Source organism: Ailuropoda melanoleuca, chromosome 1 (assembly GCF_002007445.2).
Source record: "Ailuropoda melanoleuca isolate Jingjing chromosome 1, ASM200744v2, whole genome shotgun sequence".
NCBI classification, from domain to species: Eukaryota; Metazoa; Chordata; class Mammalia; order Carnivora; family Ursidae; genus Ailuropoda; species Ailuropoda melanoleuca.
Window position 1 is genome coordinate 46696247 of NC_048218.1, and position 23075 is coordinate 46719321.

General features: G+C 39.3%; 2 protein-coding genes and 1 pseudogene across 10 annotated transcripts in view; all 3 read left to right on the top strand.

The window, feature by feature from the left end:
• Positions 1-4918, top strand: part of CEP97 (centrosomal protein 97) — a 43724-nt gene extending 38806 nt beyond the window's left edge. Inside the window, exon 12 of one of the 2 annotated variants that reach the window (XM_002917070.4) lies at positions 195-4918. In XM_002917070.4, coding sequence (XP_002917116.1) covers positions 195-899 — 705 coding nt within the window. In that variant the 3' untranslated portion in view covers positions 900-4918. The remainder of the gene's footprint in view (positions 1-194) is intronic. The other variant, XM_034657498.1, reaches the window with a different exon arrangement.
• Positions 4919-10856: 5938 nt separating this feature from the next.
• Positions 10857-11092, top strand: LOC105236660 (annotated as a pseudogene).
• Positions 11093-13381: 2289 nt separating this feature from the next.
• Positions 13382-23075, top strand: part of NXPE3 (neurexophilin and PC-esterase domain family member 3) — a 45743-nt gene continuing 36049 nt past the window's right edge. Inside the window, exons 1-4 of one of the 8 annotated variants that reach the window (XM_034657545.1) lie at positions 13404-13528; positions 13982-14153; positions 16809-16994; positions 20081-20369. In XM_034657545.1, coding sequence (XP_034513436.1) covers positions 20277-20369 — 93 coding nt within the window. In that variant the 5' untranslated portion in view covers positions 13404-13528; positions 13982-14153; positions 16809-16994; positions 20081-20276. Of the gene's footprint in view, positions 14154-15014; positions 15276-16808; positions 16995-20080; positions 20370-23075 lie in introns of those variants that run through there. The other 7 variants (XM_034657537.1, XM_034657552.1, XM_011222110.3 and 4 more) reach the window with 7 other exon arrangements.

Here is a 23075-nt window from a genome sequence, read left to right on the forward strand (position 1 = left end):
GTGTACCACTTGTGCCAGCCTGGTTAAGGCTGAGAGTGCTATGGAAGGGATAAGGGGAGTCAGGCTGTTTCTAACCCTAGTTCTGCCCATCTGCCATTTACCAACTTCATGAGTGTTGGGAAGAAAGCTCAAAGAATGCTGTGAAACAGGCGTGATTTTTGTTTTATAATAAAACTATATCCTTTGATTTATAGGTAAGGTCTCTACAAGCTTGGCAACAGATGGTGGATCAGCGTCTAAGTTCCTGGCATACTGATGTTCCTCCTATATCAAGTACTCTGGTACCCTCTAAACATCCATCATTCACCCAAAGTCAGGAGCCTTCTTCTGATCAAAATTCTGATTGGTTCATTGCTCCTGATGAGGCTCCTCAAGAGAAATCCTTACCAGAATTTCCAGACTCTGGTTTTCATTCTTCCCTAACAGACCAAGTTCACTATTTGCAGGATTCTTTGGATTTTGAAAAAAGTTCCGCAGAAGGCAGTGAAAGTTCCATCATGGGGAATTCCATTGACACAGTCAAATATGGCAAAGAGTCAGATGTAGGGGATGTCAGTGATGAACACGGTGAATGGAATAAGGAAAGCTTAAGCAATGAGCAGGATAATAGTCTACTTGAGCAGTATTTAACTTCAGTTCAACAGCTAGAAGATGCTGATGAGAGGACAAATTTTGATGAAGGGACAGGAGATAGTAAGCTTCACATAGCTCCTTCCCCTGAAAAGTTAGACGTCTTGTCTGACGGTGTTTCTGTAGATGATACTCATGGCATATTTCCTACTTTGCAAGATGAAATCAGCCAGGCACCAGAAAATTGTAAATTAAATGCTGAAGTTCAAGGGCAACAGTCAGACTGTGATTCTACATTTCAGGTATTGCATGTTGGTATTACTGTGTAGCATGTCTGGTTGTTTGAGAAGCAGAAATCTACTTAACAATTTCAGTTGCCTTTTTTTTTTTTGTGAAGGGGAATATCACCCTCATTTTTGTTACTATTTATATAGAATTTGTATTCTTGTCTCATGTTTTCCATATTTTAGATACTGGGCTGTGTCTTCATTTTTATTTTATTAGCTATTAGCTGTAGTCTATTAAACAATATTTATATTGAAAGTTATATGCACTTTATTTCCTAACAACTGAATTGTATCACAGTGTTCTTGTTTTTTTAATGTACTCATTTCCTTTCAAAAATAAACTAGAATATCTTTCAAGAAAATAGAAGAGTTTAAAGATATAAATAAGAGAATTTAGATTTTTCTGTGTGTCAGGAAATTAACTATGTAGTAAGGAATGCAACTTGTTAAAGTGAGTGTAGGTAACTAATACAAGGACTGTGAACTAGAAATTTTCCAGGCTCCTTGGAAGAAGAACATATATTTTTAAGACTTTTTTCCCCCCTAATGAGTTAAGAAAAGCCTTCTTATGAGCAAATAGGGAGAAGAGGTAAGATTATAGGATTTTTCAGAGGAAATGAATATAACTGTCTCATGGAAAACTTTAGTTAATGTCGTGCGTCAGTTTTAACATATGAAGCAGTGTTCCATCTGGAATTAAAAATCAAGCTTACTTAAAGAGGCATGACTAGAATATTTCTCTTAGATGTCAAGAAAGCAGATGCTAAGCTCCATTTGCTTGGAATAATGTCACAGCAGACATTATCTTTTCATTCAGTGCTTTTTTTTACCCTACAGATAAGCATTTATGTGCCAACTTCCTTGCCAGAAATTAACATATGTTCATCTTCTCTAATCCTGCATTATATTTGCTTATGTATTTCAGCAGAAGGTCCATGGCCATTTACTTCATTTTTTGACCTCTGCTTTACAGTGAAGAACATTTAAAGTAATATTAGTGGTAGAAAATGAATGACTTTTTTAAAGGACTATTTTCTATCCAAATCTCTGAAAAAGTGCCACATTTGGAAGACAATTTAATGGTGGTTAAGAAAAAATCAACCTCACTTATTTCTTGTTAAGAAGAATATATATCTGTAACTTCAGGAAGAAATGATAATATTGTGTTGAATGTTATAGATAGATGCATTTGCAAATCAAGGAAGCTTGATAAATTAATCTTTGAGAATGTTGTAGTATCATTGAACAACATATATCTGATTTCCCTTGATCTTTGGACAGACAACTATTTAAAACTATGGCAATACTTAAGTGTTCTAAATTTAGGTGCTAAATATCTATTCATTTTTCTGTTAGTCACTAGATCCCTTTCTTTGAAGTTATATAAAATAAAAACTTCTGATCCTTCAAGAATAAAGTCAGGGATCACATGTTATACTTTGTTGATAGGTAGAAACATTTCTTCAGTATGGGTAAGATGTATTTTTCTTGATTTAAAAATGTGTAGCGCTCAGGTTGAGAAGACTTGGATTTCATTCCAGAAATCCAGAGTCTCTTGAAAAGGAAATATTTTCTGTCTCTTATAAATGAAACAGCCGTCGTACATTCAAAATTTTCCCTAGTGAAGCATGTGTAACGTTGAATGCGCGTTAAGTAAAAACAGAATTTTTTACTTTTTGAATAATGCTAATTATCTTTTATGAATGATTTTGAATTTCTTCTTAAATATACCCTATTTTTCTATTTTACAGTTAAGTGCCTCATTTGCTGCCCATAGTTAGACACAGAAAAACCAACTTGCACTGCACTAATACCAAAGTGCTGCTTTACGATACATTAACTTCTCATAAAAGTTCCTAAAATGTCATGGTTCAGTATTGCCTATCAGTTTCTGCTGATATCTTCTCCCTCTTTTTCTAAGAAATGGCACAACACAACTAAATTCATTTGAACATTAGCATTTGTCAGCAAGATTTCCTTTTTTACCTTTGCTTTGTTTTTCTAGCCCATAAACAGTATTAGTGTACCTTTATTTTAAAATTGGTAGGTTATGATCATGGTTAATATTCTACCCTTCATTTGATTTAACTTTACTAGTGTTTTGAAGTGCAAGAATATTAAGTAGTTCCCTACCTTAACTGTACAGCTTATTTTGAATGTAGATAGAATGAAAATAATGTAAATTAGAATGCAAGAAAATTGTGGCATAGACTTAATATATTTTAATAGGTTTACAGTGTAATTTAAAATAACTTATGTAATTAAGATATTTGGTGTTGTGTCATGGGCTATTCAGTGGTCTAGCTAAAGAGAGAATGGGTCTAGTAAAGTTTGGGAAGTTGAGCTTTAACATGGTTTTTGTGTTTTTTCTTATAGGAGAGTATTGGTTTAGCTGTGCTATTTTAGTTCATATCAGTTTTCTTGATATATAGAAAATTCAATGTATCAATGAGATATTCCTCCAGAAGCACAGAATCCTACCATGCAAAAATTGGAAGGAATCTTAACAATTACCTATTCTAATCTCTTTGTTTTAAAGATGAAACTGAAGTACAGAGAATTATTAAGTGACTTGCTTGATGTTATAGCTAGTTAGTAGTAATAAACTGAAAACCTAAAAGTTATTGTATTCCAAAATTTATTATTATACACTATTAATTTTACATTTAGTGAGTCAGTAGGAAAATCTTTGCATATTTTTCATTCTCTTTGAAAGAAGAAAAAAAACTTCTGAGAGAGCTAGAACTTTACCACTTGAAGCAAAATTGCTTTTAGAAAATGACTAAGTCGTTCAGAACTCTGAGTAAATTTTCTCCAAGAAATGTGATGTCATTAAAATGGTTTTTAAAGAGGGCTCATAGAAATTAAAAATTTAAAAGAATATTTGCATCTTGGAATCCATTTATTTCATGACAAGAAGTATAACAGGTTGCTGAGATATCTAAAATTTTCTAGTGAAAGCCTGAGTTTGTTTATATTTCTTCTTGAGTTTTAATGTCAACAGATGTCAGAGTTTTAACTCTCTTGATGTGCAGAAATGTCCAATCATGACAGTGGATATAAACAATATAGTTTGGTTCTATAAGCTTAATTATGAAAGGCCTCATAATATGCATGTTTTAGGAAAATATTTAGCCACACATATGGTTTGCATATATGCAAATAACTTTATTCTTCAATAATGTGGGTGCCATTCTTGAGTGTGGACTTCTATTTTTGTTTTGAGTTATTTTAAATATGTAAACACTGTAATAGTATTTTCCTGTTATCTACTTAATGCAAGTCTAGTTCCACTTTTTGTAAGTATTTTCGGATACAATACAAGCTCAAGATACTATACTATCTCCTTGGTATTGCTTTTTTTGGTGCAGATTCTTAGAATTGGATTTATAACAATAATATAAAATATAAAACCTTTTTTTTTCTGGAGTGAAAAGGGACTATATAACATGAGTCTGATCAGTTTCCCATTCATAAAAGAAAATGAGACTTCATTTTTAATGTATATTTTTATTTTGCCATGTATCTTATTAGTGATATTTATTATATTGTAATGTTTTAACTTTTAAATATATGATCCCTTTAGTCATAAAGTAAAACAGAAAGAGTCTCTAAGGAACATTAAAATATTTTTAGTGATATTGCTTACACTGATCAAACCTATTGTGCCATATTAAAATTAAAAGTCAAGTAAACAAAACAGTTCTCACAACCTTAGAGTGAAACAGATAATTGTCTTTTTAAAATGAGGTGCTTTTTATTTGTGAATAAGTAGAAATCATACTAAATTTTAATTCCTAAATTGATTTTAGTAGATAGCAGGAATCTCTCTGTAGTGGCTTTGTTCATTTTCTAATTAAATTTCTTTGATCATTTTGTAGTTATTTTGATGTTAACAATAAGAGTTTAAAAGTAAATTGATTTTTGGACTATTTTTAGATTTCTCTTTCATTTTGTTTTAGAAATAGATGATTTAAAGTGGTTATGGTCTGTTTTATGAAGGCTTAATATTTTGTATTGTATTTAATTTGTATTTGAGTCTCTAATTCTAAATAAAAAGTTTGTACATTTGTTTGAGTGATTCATCTGTTTTTTGTAGTGATTAGTAGTAATGGTTGTCACTCATTGTGTTTGCAATTAATGGGAAACTAAAATTCGGAACAAATCACAGATAGAATTCTAAGGAAGTTCCAGAGTATTGTTACATAAATGAGTTTACAATAAAAAAGTCCTAGCCTTATGATAATGGATAGGAAATGAAAGGAATGCTAATTTAATAGTTTTATTTGTTGTAGATTTTATTACTTCCAGGTAATGGGTAGAGAAGAGCAGAGATCCCTGAGAGAGCACAGATGACATTATCAGGTACTGTTGAAACTGGGTGCTGAAAGTGTTAGGGAGTGAATGAGTAAGGAGAGCACAAGCCCTCTCATTTGACACATTTGGGACCTATAGTTGGTTGGTGTTATGGACCAAATTTATCCCCCACTAAAATTTATATGTTAAAGCCCTCTCAAGGTGACTGTGTTTGGAGATAAGAACTTCAAGGAGGTAATTAGGTAAAGAAAGGTCATAAGGAAGGGGTCTTACTCCAATAGGACTGGTACACTGTAAGAAGAGGAAGAGACACAAGATATTCTCTGTGCATGCCCAGACGAACGGCCACTTGAGGACACAGTGAAAGGGCAGCCATCTGCAAGCCGGGAAGAAAGAGCTCAACAGAAACCAACCCTGCTGAGATCTAGATCTTGGACTTCCAGACTCCAGAGATAGGAGAAAATAAATTTCTATTGTTTAAGCCACTCAATCAGGATATTTTATTATGAGAGCCCAAGCAGACTACTACAGTTTCGGTTAATCAAAATATTGGTTAGGGCAGGAAATCATAAAAAATTATTTATATACCTTAAAAAAAATCTTTATTGAGATATAAATGGCATACAGTGAACTGCATGTATTTAAAGTAGACAATTTGAGGGGTGTCTGGCTGACAGTAGAGCATCCCACTTTTGATCTCAGGGTTGTGAGTTCAAGCCCCACATTGGGCATGAAGCCTACTTAAAAAATAAAGTGGATAACTTGATAAATTTTGACACATACACATGCACATAAAACGATCACAATAATCAAGATAATGAAGATACCACTCTCCAAAGATACTTCATTTCCTTCATAACCCCTCTTACTTTGTGTGGTTTCTTTTACTTAGCATAATTATTTGGGATTCATCTGATATTTCTTTTTTTTTTTTTTTTAAAGATTTTTTATTTATTTATTTGACAGAGATAGAGACAGCCAGCGAGAGAGGGAACACAAGCAGGGGGAGTGGGAGAGGAAGAAGCAGGCTCATAGTGGAAGAGCCTGATGTGGGGCTCAATCCCACAATGCCGGGATCACGCCCTGAGCCGAAGGCAGACGCTTAACCGCTGTGCCACCCAGGCGCCCCTCATCTGATATTTCATTTGCTTTAATTGTTGAGTAGTAGTCCATTATCTATATATTTGCTGCATTTTTTTCAGTTTTACTTAAAAAATTTTCCAGCTTTATTGAGAAGTGTTGACATATTGTGTAAGTTTAAGACATACAGCATGAGGGGCGCCTGGGTGGCACAGCGTTTAAGCATCTGCCTTCAGCTCAGGGCGTGATCCCGGTGTTCTGGGATCGAGCCCCACATCAGGCTCCTCTGCTATGAGCCTGCTTCTTCCTCTCCCACTCCCCCTGCTTGTGTTCCCTCTCTCCACTGGCTGTCTCTATCTCTGTCGAATAAATAAATAAAATCTTAAAAAAAAAAAAAAAGACATACAGCATGATGCTTTGATATATGTATATATTATAAAATGTTTACCACACGAAGGTTAGTTAACATATCCATCACCTCACCTAGTTTTACAATTGTTTGTGTTGAGAGCTTTTAAGATCTCCTCTCTTAGCAACTTTCAAGAAGTTCTATGGTATCAGGTCTATGTCTAACTAAGTCTAATTCACTTCAAGTTAATTTTTGTGAGTGGTGTAATTTGGAGGTCCAGTTTCATTCTTTGGCATATGGATATTCGGTTTCCCAGTACCATTTATTGAAGAGATTATCCTTTCCCTATTGGGTATTCTTTGCTCTCTTGTCAAATATTAGTTGACCATATAAGTATGGATTTATTTCTGAACTCTTGACTCTGTTCTATTGGTGTATGTGTTTGTTTTTATGCTAGTATCATACTATTTTGGTTACTGTAGCTTTATAATATAGTTTGAAATCAGGAAATGTGATGCCTCCCACTTTATTGTTATTTTTCAGCTTTGGTTATTTGGATCAATTGTGGTTCTATATGAATCTTAGGAATGTTTTTTTCTATTTCTGTAAAAAAAAAATGCCATCGTAATCTTGATAGGGATTGCATTGAATCTATAGGTGGCTCTGGGTAATAAAGACATTTTAACGATTTTAATTCTTCCAGTCCATGAACACAAGATTCCTTTCCATTTATTTGTGTCTTCCTCAATTTCTTTCATCAATGACTTAGTTTTCAGTGTAAAGATCTTTTATCTCCTTGGTTAAATTATTATTAAGTATTTTATTGTTTTTGATGCTATTGTGAATGGGATTATTTTCTTTCTTTTTAAAGTAGTTCTTAGTTTTAGAAAAGCAATTTATTTTTGTATGCTGATTTTGTATCCTGCAGCATGACTGAATTCATTGATTAGTTCTAACAGTTTTTGGGTGGAGTCTAGGATTTGCTATATATAAGATCATGCATCTGCAAACAAAGACAATTTTACTCCTTTCCAATTTTGCTTTTTATTTCTTGTTACCTGATTGCACTGGCTAGGACTTCTAGTATTGTACTGAATAGGAGTGGTGAGAGTGGGCACCCTTGTTCCTGATCTTATCGGAAAAGCTTTCAGCTTTTCACCGTTCAGTATGGTGTTGGCTGCAGTCTTGTCATATGTGGCCTTTGTTATGTTGATGTCAATTTATTGAGAGTTTTTATCATAAATGGATGTGGATTTTGTCAAATGCTTTTTCTGCATCTGTTGAGATAATCTTATGATTTTTATCTTTCTTAATGCAATGGATCACATTTATTGATTTGTGTGTGTTGAACCATCTTTGCATGGTATATGATAACTTTAATGTATTTTTGAATTTGGTTTGCTAGTATTATGTTGAAGAAATGTGGATCTATATTCATTAAGAATATTAGCTTATAGTTTTTTTGTTGTGTGTGGCTTTGGTATCAGTGATGCTGGCTTTATAAAATCAGTTTGGGAGTGTTCCCTCCTCTTCAATTTTTTGGGAAGAGTTTGAAAGGATTGGCATTAATTCTTTAAATGTTTGGTAGAATTCATCAGTGAAACCGTCTGGTCCTCGGCTTTTCTTTGTTGGGAGGTTTCTGATTACTATTTCATCTCCTGACTTATTTTTTACTGTTTACTCCTTAGTCATTTCTCTCTGATTTACTCTTGGTAGATTATATGTTTCTAGGTCAGAATTGTGTGTCAACGATGTTCAAATTTTAAAAATTTATTTTAATTTAATAAAAAAATAAAAAGAGCATCAGAGCAGAAGGATCTATAAGGAGTAGAATAAAGGGGTAAAAGGGTAGGGCAGGGAGGGAGTGATAACTGATAGATGATCAGACTTGTGAAACGATTTGGGGAAATCTTAAATGTGTACAGCAGATCCAGTGGAAAAAATAAGAGTGGGTATATAGCAGGTCATGGGACTGAAAAAAATAAGGCAGTTTTTAATTCCAAGAAATTTTTTTAAAATACAAGAAAAGGTGGGGTGCCTGGGTGGCTGTTTACACACAAAACTATTTATTTTTTACTCATTTCTTCCTGATTTACTCTTGGTAGATTGTATATTTCTAGGAATTTCTCTATTTCTTTTAGGTTGTCTAATTTGTTGGTGTATAATTGTTCATAGTAGTCTCATGATCCTTTGTATTTATATGGTATCAGTTGTAATATCTCTTCTTTCATTTATAATTTTATTTATTTGGGTCCTCTCTTTTTTTCTTGGTTAGTCTAGCTAAGGGCTTGTCAGTTTTGTTTATCTCTCAAAGAGCCAACTCTTAGTTTATTAATCTTTTCTTTTCGTGTTCTCTATTTCATTTATTTATGTTCTAACCTTTATTATTTCCTTCTTTGGTTAACTTTGGGTTTAATTTGTTCTTTTTCTAATTCCTTGAGATGTAAAGTTAGGCTGTTTATTTGAGATCTTTTTTCCTGATGTATGCATTTATCACTATAAACTTCCCTTTGAGAACTTTTTTTAACTTTTAAAAATCATATAAAATTTTATTTTTTGTTTCATCAACTTAAAAAATGTTTAAAAGATATTGTCAATACAATATGATGCACGCACGTAGTAATAAAATAATAAAATAATGAAAAATGGCAGTCTCCTGCCCTGTCCCACCCCTACCCCTGAGCTCTCTCTTATGGTATTAATTTCAGTATACTTTTTTCACCTGAGCTGTAAATTTTAGACATTTTTTTTTTAAGATTTTATTTATTTGACAGAGACACAGTGAGAGAGGGAACACAAGCAGGGGGAGGGGAGAGGGAGAAGCATGGTTCCCACTGAGCAGGAAGCCTGATGCTTGGCTTGATCCCAGGACCCTGGAATCATGACCTGAGCTGAAGGCAGACGCTCAACTGACTGAGCTACCCAGCTGCCCCTAAATTAAATTTTTAAAATTTGAATATAGTTGACACAATTCTGAGAACTGTTTGCTGCATTCCATAAGTCTTAGTATTTGTCTTTATTTTCATTCTCTCAAAATATTTTTTATATCCGTTTAATTTCTTCTTTTATTCATTGGATGTTCAGGAATGCATTTAATTTCCATGTATTTGTGAATTTTCCAGTTTTCCTCCTGTTACTGATTTCTAATTTCATTTCACTGTGGTTGGAAAATATAATTGGTATAATTTCTTTCTTCTTCAATTTGTTGAGACTTGTTTTGTGACCTAACATGATCTATCCTAGAAAATCTTCCAGGTGCCCTAGAGAAGAATGTGTTCTGCTGCTGTTGGATGGAATGTTCTGTATGTGTCTGTTAGATCCATTTGGTCTGTAGTGTTCAAATCTGCTGTTTCTTTATTGATTCTCTGGATACTTTATCCTTTGTTGCGAATGGAATATTAAAGTCTCCAACTATTATTGTATTGCTCTGTATTTCTCTTTAATTCTGGTAGTATTTGCTTTATATATTTTGTAATATATTTGATATTTATCTAAATAATATCTAATATTTATATCTAAGTATTTACAGTTGTTAGATCTTTTTGATGAATTGACCTCTTTATCATCACATACTGACCTTTAAAACTAATAGAATAGTACACAGGGACTGAAGTTTTATTATATGTAAATTTTACCCCCAAAATTTCAAGTAGGATGTCGGGGTGACAACTGAATCTAAGTATTCATACATAAGGTGTATGACATACACAAGGTGTATGACATAAATTCACTGAAGGGGATAAGAAAAAGAGAGATGACCTAATTGACTTTGGAAAACTGTTTTGAGTGGAGAGTGTAAGTGTCTTAGTCCGTTTGGGCGGCTATAACAGAATACCAGGGACGGAGTGGCTTATAAACAACATAAATTTATTTCTCACAGTTCTAGGGGCTGAGAAGTCCAAGATCAAGGTACCAGCAGATTCGGTGTCTGGTGAGGGTAGTTTTCTGACTCATAGATGGCTGTTTTCTTAGTGTGTCCTAACATGGTGGAAGTGGCGAAGGAATAATCAGGTGCCTTAAGCAAAATAAAGGAATGCATGAAGAAAGTCCCACACAGGGCAAATAGTCCAGCATGAGCTGTGAGGACTCTTTCATCTCTTGGTAAGGAAGTGTTCCAGGCGAAGGCCGTGTGTATGAAAGGCTGCTTGCTTGAGACTTCCTTTCTCAGCAAGAGGCAATTAAGGTTAAATGGCATCCTAAGGGTGGGGCACTAATCCAATGAAACTAGTGTCCTTATAAGAGGAGGGGGGTAGAGAAACAAGATGGGAGTGAAGCTGGAGGTGTTTCAGATGACCTGTTACCTAACCTTCTCTGTGGCTATGTTCTGGATTGCCAATCAGGCCAGGTGATTTGAAGACTGTCATACAGCACAAGAGGGAGCTATGGGCACCTGAGAAAAGGACCAGCATGGAGAGCTAGAAGAATTCAAAGACAGGATTTGAAGTAACAGGAGGAGAAGCTCCTTTGCACTGCCCAGCAGAGCTCCTAAAGCCTCCAAGTTCCTGAGTCCTAGCTACTCTACCAGTGAAATAGCACACACACAGTTCCTTAAAAAAAAAACAAAAAAAAACCCGACCTCCCCCCACCCCACCCCAAAAAACAGTGAGAAGGTGTTTATCTCCAAGCCAATAAGAGAGCTCTCACAGGGAACTGAATCAGCTGGCACCTTGATCTGGGACTTCTAGCTTCCAGAACTCTGAGAAAATAAATCTCTGTTGTTTAAGCCACTCAAGTCTATGGCATTTTATTATGGCAGCCTGACAAGACTCATACAGGCACCAAATTCCTCTCCCTTCTAGTCTCCTACCCTTGGCAGCATCTTCTCATGGTCCGTGGTGTTTAGGGAATAGGGTGGTTGGTAGCTAATGTGACAGTAGTCACTTATTTTGAACAATGGTTTGAGGGGTTTGGGGGCCCAAATTTTAGTTACTTGTTCAAAGGATTCAGAAGCAAAGGAACTGAATCAGGAACTGACATGGGCTCAGAAGTGCTTGTGCCCCAAGTTTCTGCCATCAGAGATGGAACCAAGTTGCTGGTAAATATCCCTCAAATTAGCTACATCAGAAACAGGCTTAATTTGCTTTTTTGCTTATCTAACTTTAAGATCCATGCTTTGTTTTCTTAGAGAAGTGAAATTTAGTAACATTAGCATCTAAACTTAGATTAGCATCTAAACTAACATTAGCACGAAAACTTCCAGCTTTCAAAATTAGATTATCATAAATGTAGTATTCAGAAATTCCTTGTGCCATGTCATAACCTGAGGTAGGGAATTTAAGAGGAAGAGATTTGGGACACTGTGCTAGGGCACTTTTCAGTTATCATTTCATTTTTTCTTAAGTGCAGGTAGTGTTGCCCCTAATTCACAGTTGAGGAACTGAGCCCAGAGAAGTCCTTTGCTTAGGATGGCACTGCTAGGAAGAGGGCAGAGCTGTGTGTTAGCCCCAGTCCAGCTAAGATCCAAATTGCATATTTTTTGTATGATAGTATTTTTCACTTGCAGTGTGGTGACTTTGTAGTCAGAGTTATTTGGCCGGCCTGTCTGGTCCTGGCTACTCTTGTTTGTGGCTATAATGACTATATATAGGTAAGATGACTCAAATGCCTCAGGGTTATGAGTGCCTATGTGAGAAAGGGTTATCAGGGATCACTAATGAGGTCCAAAACCGTGACCTAGAAGTCACCATGCCCTATTAAAGTATTTGCAGATTACCAAGCAGCTAAACTGTGAAAGGTGGGTGATGGGGCGGGGCATCTGGGAGATAGGACTTAGAGCGCAGGTTTATCATATGGGTTCTTTATCTGCCACACAGGCAACGGAAGCCACCTTTTATTAATAGGCCCTGGAAGGCTGACTTTCTCCAGGAAGGAGAATGAAATGGTTACTCTAGAAAAGAGTGCTCTATGTAGAAACTCCTTTTCTTCCATTCGTAGGTCTAGTCACTCATGCATGTAGTGCTGCCACGAAAACATCTGAATAAGCACGTAGAGCCCATTGTGGTCGGTAAATGTAAAAATAATTAGTGCTAGTTGCAATTTGTATTAATTCTTCTTCTTCAACCTTCAGATAATAGTCTGGGGGTAGGACTATTTTTAGAGTCTGCGTTTTGCTGGAATAAATTCCATTAACCCTACGGTGCACTGAAATACACAGAGCAGCCCGCAATCCCTTCCGGCTTCCTGAGCAGGTCCTCTGTCTTTCAAGGACTCCTCTCAGTTTCTGAATTTCACATAGCCATAGACGTTTTACCGCTTAGAAGAATGTCCAAAATAAGATAACCCCGAATTGGGGAGGGGAGGGAACCTATGCAGGCATTTTTGTCCGAAGACCTATGTTATGTACAGGGAGAGTGAAAGGAACGAGGCTGTTTTAAGGCCAGATAGAGTAAATCGACTAATTTCAAGCGGGGCAATATGTAAGTGCTCGTGCATGGCCAATGGTGTTTTTCTCTGGCAGAGGAAACAATACATTCCGCCACTGACAGGAAAGACGGCCCAAGTAGGGCTTCTCCGGTTTGGTCACTTTCGCTGACAAGAAAAAAGCCTTGAAACAGACTGTCCCTGGGAAACCCTGATATTTGGAGGCGAGAGAAGCCGGTCCGGAAAGGCGCCAGAGCTCAGGCCACAGGGCTACAGCTGTGCGACCCCCTCGCGCGCAGAAGCAACGCGGCGCCGAGTGGGAGCCGCGCGCAGAGCGCTTACCTCGCCTCGGAGCTCAGCGTTCCGCGCACCGCGCCCGCGGCTGTCAGTCAGCGTCCTCGGCCCGCCCCCTCCTGGAGTTCAACCAATTGTAGCCCGGGGTAGGGGTGAGGAGTCGTAGCGGGGCCAGGAAGCAGGGGCCAGGCAGTCTGGCGCAGCGGCACCAGATCCGGGAGTCCGAATGCCCAGCGGCCGGAGTGAGCACGGCGGACAGCTGGGCCTGGAGGTGAGTGCGGGACACCGGCTTGTGCGCAGGCGCCGGGCTGGGTCCCTGCAGCTCGAGCGACCCATTGCCTGGCACTTCGCGTGCGCCTCTAGTCTGCGAATCCCCTTACTCCGCACGCGTCGACCCCTGAGTCCCCGGCCTGGTGCCGAGGAGCGGCGGACTCGGGGATCACGGCTGGAGGTTCTGGAGCCAGAAAGGGGAGGCTTCAGCCTTGGGCGGGGGCAGAATTGGAACCTCCGGCTGCCGCAGCCTCGGACCTGAGTTGTCCGAGCCGCTGCGCGTCCCGGCAGGGAGGGGGCGGGGCTGGCGCGAGATCTCCGTGCTGTTTTCTGGACTTGCTGAACGCGGGCAGGTGCTGCCGCTAGAAACCTCTCCCTAACACGGTACGGTGCACTTTGCGACGCCTTCCGTCTCAGCCGCATTCTCCGGTCTCATTGCTGCACTGAACCGCAGCTGCCACTTGCCTGGAGATGCTCTCACGCTTTGGACTCTTCTGGCATTATTGACGCTTTGAGACATCAGATTCAGGTCGCATGGGGAGAGAAGCGTGTGACTTTGCAAGGTGTCATGTGGAAACCCTGGCCTGTCACCCATCTCCGCTTGATCAAAAGCCACTGGGGTGGTGGTAAGTGGCATTCTCAGCCAGGATTTATACGATTTTTGTGTATAATTGTAAAATTTTCCTTTCTTTTCGTTATTTACTCTAAAGGAGGCTTGCTGCCAATTTCCTAAAGATGAAGGAAGAATCACACTGCTCCCTGGGCCTTCCCCTTCCTCGGTGTGGTTATCATTTGGAACATCAGGGTGTGCTTGAAGCTGGCGGGGCTCCCAGACCCTGATCATTAATTATCTGATTCCATGCGGTGGAGGCAGCAGCACGCTGTTCCTCCAAGGTGTTTGGGTTCTGCTTTCCTTTCACTGTATTTAGTCTCTTCTCTCCTTCACAATCTCTGGCCTGATACAGTGCTGTTGTTACTGAGTAGGGAAACCAAGGAATAGATCACTGAAGTGAGGTTGGCTGTCCTTGTTACTGTGGAATCGGATTGTCCTGAGGGGATGGTGTAAGTTACAATTCAGAGATCGTTTTAGAAAGGCCATCCCTGACCGACTGATACAAATAGCACCTCTGGCCACCTCATACTAGTGGTTCCCCTGCTTGGCAGTATATTATAATCATTTTGAGACCTTTTTTAAAAGCTGTTTCTTGGGCCCTGCTCCCACAGATTCCGATTCAGTTGAGTCTAGTCTAAGCACTGGCATTGTTAAAAGCTTACAGAATGGGGGAGCTGTGAAGCTATTTTGACTTGGTTGTTTTGATGTGACCACCTTGATGTAGCTGGAACAAAATGGCCTTCGAGAATTTAATGCTTAGTTTTTTTCACCACCACCAAAAAAAAAAAAAAAAAAAAGCTTGCAGGATGATATTAACGTGCATGCAAGGTTAAAGAATACAGCCTATCAATGTGCCTTATTTTTTTTCTTACAGCACTTACTACTGTGTGACTTATTTAACTGATTTGTTTACTTCTCATCTGCTCCTCTCCACCCCTCCAACCCCCATGAAAGCATGGGGTGCTGCTTTGGAAGAAGGGCAAGGGAAGGCCAGGGTGGTGAGTCAGCACTTTGGGTGTGTGAGGTGGCGATAAATGAAAGAGAAATGGAATCAGGGGAAGCAAGCCCTGCAGACTTCTGCTGTGCTTCCTCTTTGTCCAAGGGTTGACCTTACTTGGTGACCCATCATTATCAGGTTTGTGGATACATCTCCAGTTCTTTCTCTAGATCCTGGCCTGTTAAGTTTCAAGGTCTTACCCAGCGCCCTATGAAATATAGCTGCTCTTTGTTATTTATTTATTGAAGTATGGTTGAGGTACAGTATTATATTAGTTTCAGGTGTTCACCGTAGTGGTTTGACATTTATATACATTATGAAATGATCACCACGATCAGCGTAGTTACTGTCACCATACAGAGTTATTCCAAATGATTCACTATGTTCCCTATGCTATATTTGCATCCCCATAACTTATTTGGTAACTGGAAGTTTGTACCTCTTAATCCTCCTCATCTATTTTGCCTGTCCCCCGCACTCCCCTCCCCTCTGGCAACCATAAGTTTGTTCTCTGTGTTTATGAGTTATACAGCTGCAATTTGGAAAGTTTGATATATAAATTTTTAAGGGGGGGAGGGGCAGAGGGAGAGGGAGAACTTTAAGCAGGCTCCATGTCTAGCGTGGAGCTTGACATGGGGCTCGATCTCACAACCCTGAGATCAGGACCTGAGCTGAAATCAAGAGTTGGATGCTTAACTGATTGTCATGCAGGTGCCCCTGATACATAAATATTTAAGTTTGGATATATTCCATGTAAATCTGTGATTTGTCTTCTATGTAGGGGGTCCATGTATTCTGATTTAAAATTCTAGACACTTGGTCTGACAGGTATAATTGTATTTATGTGGATAGCAGTTCAGGGTATTTAGAATGGGGACTGTTCCAGAAACTGGGTGTGTCGTTATCCTCTAATACATTGTCTTTGTGAAATGGTTGTCTAAGACCTTTAGTTCTTTAGAAGATGGGTTTGCTGCTTAATTTTTTAGTACTGAACTCAACTATCTCACTGATGTTACTGACAATTTTACTTCTCAGTAATGAAGCAATCACTCTGCAATTCTCTTACAAGATGGGGTAGGAAGTCAGGTACATAATGGCAGTCTAGGGTTGTTGGGACAGGCCATAAAGAAGTTAGACTGGCTGGTAAGTAGTCTTAATCAGCTTTGGCAAAAGAAACCCAACAGACCATGCATTTTACTTTTTCCTTGTCCTTCGAACATAGACTAAGTGGTGGGCTGACACATTACAAAGATTTGAAAACAAGACCGGTCAAATTTAAATTCCTCCTGAAGGAATCATAACTTTTGGATCTGTCTAGATGCCTCTTGTTTTCTATAGTGGTAGGATGGGTTGTTGAAGTACATGATTATCCTAGTCTTTAAGAAAAATAACATATGGAGCTTTTATCTTTGATTTTTTTTTAAAAGTTATGTTGCTATTTATAAAGTTTTGACCTTCAGCTCAGATCCGGAAGTGACTGGCCATGTTTAAGTTAATATATATAAATAGCCAGTTACTGGTTTTTATTAATAGTAAAGGAAAAGTTTCTCTTACTATGTTATACTGAAATCTATGTGCATCTCAGTATAAAATTGTACTCTTGATTTCAAATATGTTTTCCTTAATTTCAGTATCTTTAACCTGTATATCATGTGCGTATCCCTGTTGCAGCAGGAAGAATGGTATAAAAGTGAGAAAACATCAACCCGTGCTTTGAATGTGGCAAGAAAAGAATAAGCACCGTCATGATTGCTTGAATTCAGGACTTTACACTGGAAGGAAAGTTAGATGTAAGCTCTAATATCTTAGTTCTAATAAGCATTTCTTCTTGGGAACTGGAAATTAAAAAAAAAAAAGGTGAGTAACATTCATTAACATATTTTTATTTTTGGTTGGTCTAGGAAACTTTTTCTTAGAGTCATTCCCAGCTAGCATTTTTGTTTTTACTGAATTCTAAGGCAGTTTGAGATACCGAATGCTATTGTCGTGCTATCTTTGCAAATAATTTTCTTGTTATAATGCCTAGGTTTTATATTTGTAGGAAAACAGTAGAGAATGGTTAGAGATTTCTTCTTTCACTTTGAAATTTTTCTTTTTAAACTGAATTGTTTTCCTGTATTTGGTTTCATTCTCTGTTTCTCCTTATGGCTTATCTTTAGTAACTACTTTTAGAAACCTGCTTTTTTCTTTATATTTGTAATTTTTATTTCCTGGTGAAAAATTAGGACACAAAGATAAAAATGAAGGAGAAAAGAACTGCGCAGAGATGACAACTATCAACATTTTAATATATGTTTTTTCAAAGGGAGGTCTGTCTAAGTGCTCCCCAGGCCACATCTACTTAGATGTACAAATGGGTCTCTCAAATCTCGGGGCTCTACTTGCTCCTCGCAGGAAGTCAGGTCTTTTCTTGACATGCCTCTGCAGTCATGATTTTCAGTAGAAGTCCTTGGCCGTGAGGGGCTTCTTGCATATTTGCATGGCTGCCTATATCCCTATAGTCACTGTAGCTCAGGAGTCTGCTGCCCTTGCCATCCTTCTGCACCCTTGACCGCTGCTGTGCTGCTGCCACCTGGCTCTGAATAACACTGATCTTCTAGAAGCTGCTGGCATTTTACACAGACCGTGCTTACTGGGGTGCTGCTGAAACTCTGTGGAGTATCATCTTTGGTCTTCTCCCTCTCTGGGCATGAGGGAAGCCTATGATTTTTTTGGCCAACTCTTTGAGAAGGGTTTCTACAGGGGAGCAGTTGGACCCTGATGATAGAGTTAATTCTTCTAGTTCACAGCCATTCCTTCCCAGAATTTATAGGCACTTTGGGGTAAGTGGGTGCTTGGGTGTTAGAGAGGGGCGGTGTTGAGGGGTCCTCAAATGGTTATGTGCAGTCTTTCACAGTGCTTGATATCCCTGTACAGATGGCCTGTAGTAGGCGAATAACTTTTCCTGTTTAAATTAGTAGAGGAACTGTCTCTTGCCTAATATAAGTGTAAGCCTTTCCATGGGAATTTCTGGCACTTAGTACACTGTGTAGTACAGAGTAGGCCTCCATAATTTTGTGTTTTGTGGATTGTTGAATCAATATATATCATGTAGGGGGGAGGTACTGTGAGGGAATCAAAGAAGTATGATACATTGTTATTACTAAGTTGCTTTTTTTCTGGTACATGGTTTCTGTGGTTTGTTTTGTTTTTATTTTGTTTTTTGTTTTTATTATTTTTTTTAAAGATTTTTTAATTTCTTTATTCGACAGAGATAGAGACAGCCAGCGAGAGAGGGAACACAAGCAGGGGGAGTGGGAGAGGAAGAAGCAGGCTCATAGAGGAAGAGCCTGATGTGGGGCTCGATCCCATAACGCCGGGATCACGCCCTGAGCTGAAGCCAGACGCTTAACCGCTGTGCCACCCAGGCGCCCCTGTTTTGTTTTTAAAGATTTTATTTATTTGACAGAGAGAGAGGGAGAGAGAGCACAAGCAGGGGGAGCAGCAGGCTCCCCACTGAGCAGGGAGCCTGACATGGGGCTCGATCCCAGGACCCTGGGATCATGACCTGAGGCGAAGGCAGACACTTAACTGACTGAGTCACCCAAGCACCCCGTTTTTTTTGTTTTTGTTTTTTTGTTTTAAAGATTTTATTTATTTGAGAGAGCTTGCAAGTAAGGGGAAGAGCAGAGGGAGAGAGACGAGCAGACTCCATGCTGAGCATGGAGCCCTACTCATGATCCTGAGATCACCACCTGAGCCAAAACCAAGAGTTGGATGCTTAACCAGCTGAGCCACCCAGGCGCCTCTGGTTTCTGTTTTTATTATTACTGTTTTTAAAATCATAATTGGTATAGTCTAGTTGGAGGGACAGGAAATACATATGAATACAGAGGAGTGAAAACGCTGAGAAATGAAGTGAGAAGAAAGTGCTGTGGGAATTCTGAGGATGGAGAGCAAATTAGAATAGCTTAGCTGTGCCTCCTTTATGAAGCAGAGGTGAGGAGGAGTTGTCGTGGTCCTTGTGGCATGGGAATGCATTAGACAGGTGGAGTGGAAGAGTGAGGGAGTAGCGCAGCTTGCCAGGTCCTGTACAAAGCTGCGGGGAGTGCTGGTGCAGCTGAGGTATTCAGAGATCCTCTGAGCCGTAGTTATGCACCCTTTCACCTTCCCCACCCTGCCCTCCGTGGAAATCCTAGCTAGGAACAAAATACATATACCAAAATAACAACTGGGGAGAACATTTTGAATTCATTATGTGGGAGAACAGTTAGGAGCGGCAGGCTCTGAAGTCCTCTGCCTCTATCAGTTAGGATTAAGGATTTGGGTCTCCTCTTAATCCTCAGGCTTAGCTTTTCTTTCCTATATCTTCACAGCTAGTGTCTTCCCTCCTGGGCCCTGTTACTCAGCTGAGGGCGCATCATCAGTTCTACATATGTGGTGGGGGAGCTGGACATCCAAAGGCTGTTTTATGTCTTCGGCTGTGCAGGGGGGACAGCACTCCTTGTTTTCTAGAGGAGGTCGGGATGGTTTGCACGGTGTCCCAGAACTCTGTATAAAATCACCACGTTTCCTCTTAATGCTTGTCAAATGTAATTACTTTAGGAGTGTTATAAAACTTGAACTGTAAGGGAAGGGGAGTGATTTTATTTACTTAGACCTCTAGAAATTTAACAGTAACCTTAATTTTCTGATCCTAAGGGTTTGAAACATTTTTCTTTGCATTCTTCAAAGTTAAAACCTAAAATTTGCAGGCCAAGTATCACTGTATATATACGGAAGTATAGGGTTGTGTTTGAGCAAATGGGGTATATAACAGATCTTACTGTGCTCTGCCTCTTTGTTTCCCCTCATGACTTTGGGCCTTTGAGAGGGTTAAGGAAGAGGAAGTGTGGCGTTTTCCTCTTACCACACACGAGGCCGTTGCAGTTGGTGATCTGTATTCTCATCTTCTCTCTTTGAAGGAGTCGTTTGAAGAAAAATGTGCTTCTTAAATCAACCCCAGCCTCTCCTCCATAAAAACAACTCTTAACGATACTAGTAGAAAAGAAACAAGTTAAACAAAAAGCTCATCTGCAGATCGGAAGAACAAAGACATGGAGTTTTGAGGAGTGAAGGTAGCATGGCATCGGCCATGGGTGATCAAGACACAGCCAGACAATGTGGATCAGCTTCTTCAAACTACGGCTCTTCTGCTGTCTGCTTGCGGTGTTGATGGTGGTGGTGCTGGTCATCAGTGTTGCTCAGGTAGAGGTGAGTACTGCATATGCTCCTTCATCACTCAGGGAACCAAATCTAAGGATTTGGGGCTGACTCGCCTAGGAAATGCTGATCATCAGAAAACTTACCCTGGTCATAGCTCTTGTTTTCATTTATTCATTAAGTGTTTGAGTACCTTCAGTGGTTATATGCTGTGCTGGTCACAGAGGGTACAGACATGATTTCTTCGCTTACGAAGTTCATATTCTAAATGTGCATAGGAGATAACAATAAATCATAATCATATAGTAATAATAAGTGATACTTAGAAATTGTGAAGAGTACTGTAAAGAAAGGAAAGTGGGCTACTTCGTAGTCGTTAGAGGGATGAAGGAAAGCTTTTTCAAGGAGGGGACCTTTTAGCTGACTGCTGGTCAAAACCTGATGGAGTATCTTGGAGGAGGGAGTTGATGAATCTGTCCTGAAGACTATGGAGTGGCACACAAGGGCAGGGACTGTGTCTTACTGAACCCTCTCAAATGCCTGGCACTAGGAAGGAACTTAGTATTATGCTCCTCTCCCCTGCCCTGCCATTCATAAGTCACCAAAATTTATGGAGTAATTCTAGATAAAATGATGCTGCCCTTTTACTTTTGTTGGCCTGTGGTACTTCTTAGGTTACAGATCCAACTTAATTATGGTGTTTCTCTGCGCAATGGCTTTTGCTACAGATGGAATGTCTGTGTCGCCAGGCCTTCTGGCCCTCTGGAAGCTCTGATTATTGTTGTCTTTCATGCTTTCAGGTTTTTCCTTCAGCCTCCGTAGTTTCATCATGCATTTGGGCCCTCCAGTACTCTACTGAGTACTCGAGCAGGACCCCCTGCAGGTCCTCTGAGTTCTCTCTGTCTGCACTTCTCCTCCTGCCACTCTGTCCTGTGGATTCACTTCGGTCTTTTAAGACTTGGCCACATCTCTTCAACTTGAGTGGTTGGACTGGCCTCCACCCGGGATCCCCTCCCTACGCTGCAGCCTGGAAACGCTTTCAAGGCTGTAAGCAAAGGATCATCTGTATTTCCCGTCTTTCGGGTGTCATTGTCCTTTGTGTCTAATGTCCAGGGTCTGGAAATCATTGTTTCATATATTTTGGCCTTTTTAAAAGAAGTTGTTTCAGGTGGAAGGGTAAATCTCACTGTTTATCTTGGCGAGAAGTGGAAGTCTGAGGGATTTGAATTTGAGGGGAAAATGGTAATTGAGAAGCTGGAGAGGAGAAGGATTAATGGACCAAGGAGAGGAGATAATGCGATGTAGAGCACAAATGGAGCATAAAACTTTATGTAGAATGAGAGACATGGTACATTGTGGTGTTCTTGTTATCATTTTAGTATTAATTATGTGGGAGTGGCCGTGCTCCTTCCTCTGACCTAAGAGGGAAAAATATCGTGGTGGTTGGAATGTAGATACATTTGCGGCTGGAGGCTAGGACACTGAAGCAGTTCTTGCCTGTAGAGCAGGTGGAAGGTGGAGGGAGGGGGCCGTACAGGAGGTTTGTGTGGAGGGGCTTGGAAGAACAGGGTTTGGAGATGGAACTGACCCTGCATGATGACAGAGGGGCAATAACTTTCAAGACCATAGGTGTGTGTGGAACTCATCTTCCTTGGTTTTGTGAGCCTGTGTGTGTGTTTGTGTGTTTGTGTGTGTTTTACCACATTAAGCAGCCTGGGTATACAAATAGAAGAAAGAAACTTGTGTGGGTCTAGGTTCAGTGAGGAGGTAGGAAAAGGGAGAAAGAGAGACTTGAGAGGGTAGGCCAGAGTCCCATATCATTCATGTTGTTACAGTCAGGAAGGAATGTGAGAAAATTCCCCTAATAGTCCTGCTTTAGTTCTTGAAAGCTTCTGGACTGAATGCCAACTAATAGCTCTAATTATCCGCACCAACACACATTCAGCAATAAGGGAGATGGGAGATGGCAGTGATAAACGATTAAGACAATTTTGACACTGAAAATAATAAATAGGTCTGTTGGTAGAGTGCAGTAAAACATTTTCCCTGTCTAAAGAGGTCATCTTGTCCAAGATGAGAATATTGCTATGACTTTTAAACTGTTCAATTCATTACTGTGATGATAATTGATAAAGAAGCTTAGGGTGGGGGATGGGGAGCAGGAAAGGCTCTGAAGTTTGGCAGTCTGCCATCCTTAATCCCCTTTCCATCCTATGCTTCTGATCCTGACTATGCTTTTCTTGTGATTAGAGTATCTGAGCATTTTTTGAAAAGTACAGACTCAATTTTAATTAAAAATCAACCACATAATATGAGAAGGAGATGTATGTAGCAATGTCCAGCAAAAGTTGTAGAAGGGATTATTAGTATTTCTCTGATAAGCTCTCATTGAGCATGGCCTGTTTTTTCCCCCCTTACTCATTGATATTTTAAGTATATATATTTTTCTGATTATAAAAATAGTACCAGTCTGTTGGGGCTTTTTGCTGCAAGTAAAATAAACCTGATTCTGGCTGGCTTTAATATTAAGGAATATTACTCATTTATAGAAAGTAGAGCCAGGAGGTAAGGGCACAGTTGAGGCTCTGTTTCTTTCTAAGTCTCTTATCTCTGCCCTCCTTCCTTTGTGTTAGCTTTTATGCATGGCGTACTCTTTCATCTTTGGATTTTAGGATGCTGTCATAGCAATAGGTGGCTGTATCCTTGTTCATGTTGAGTTTAAGAGATAGTTTGTCCTCTCATAACTCTCTGAAGAGA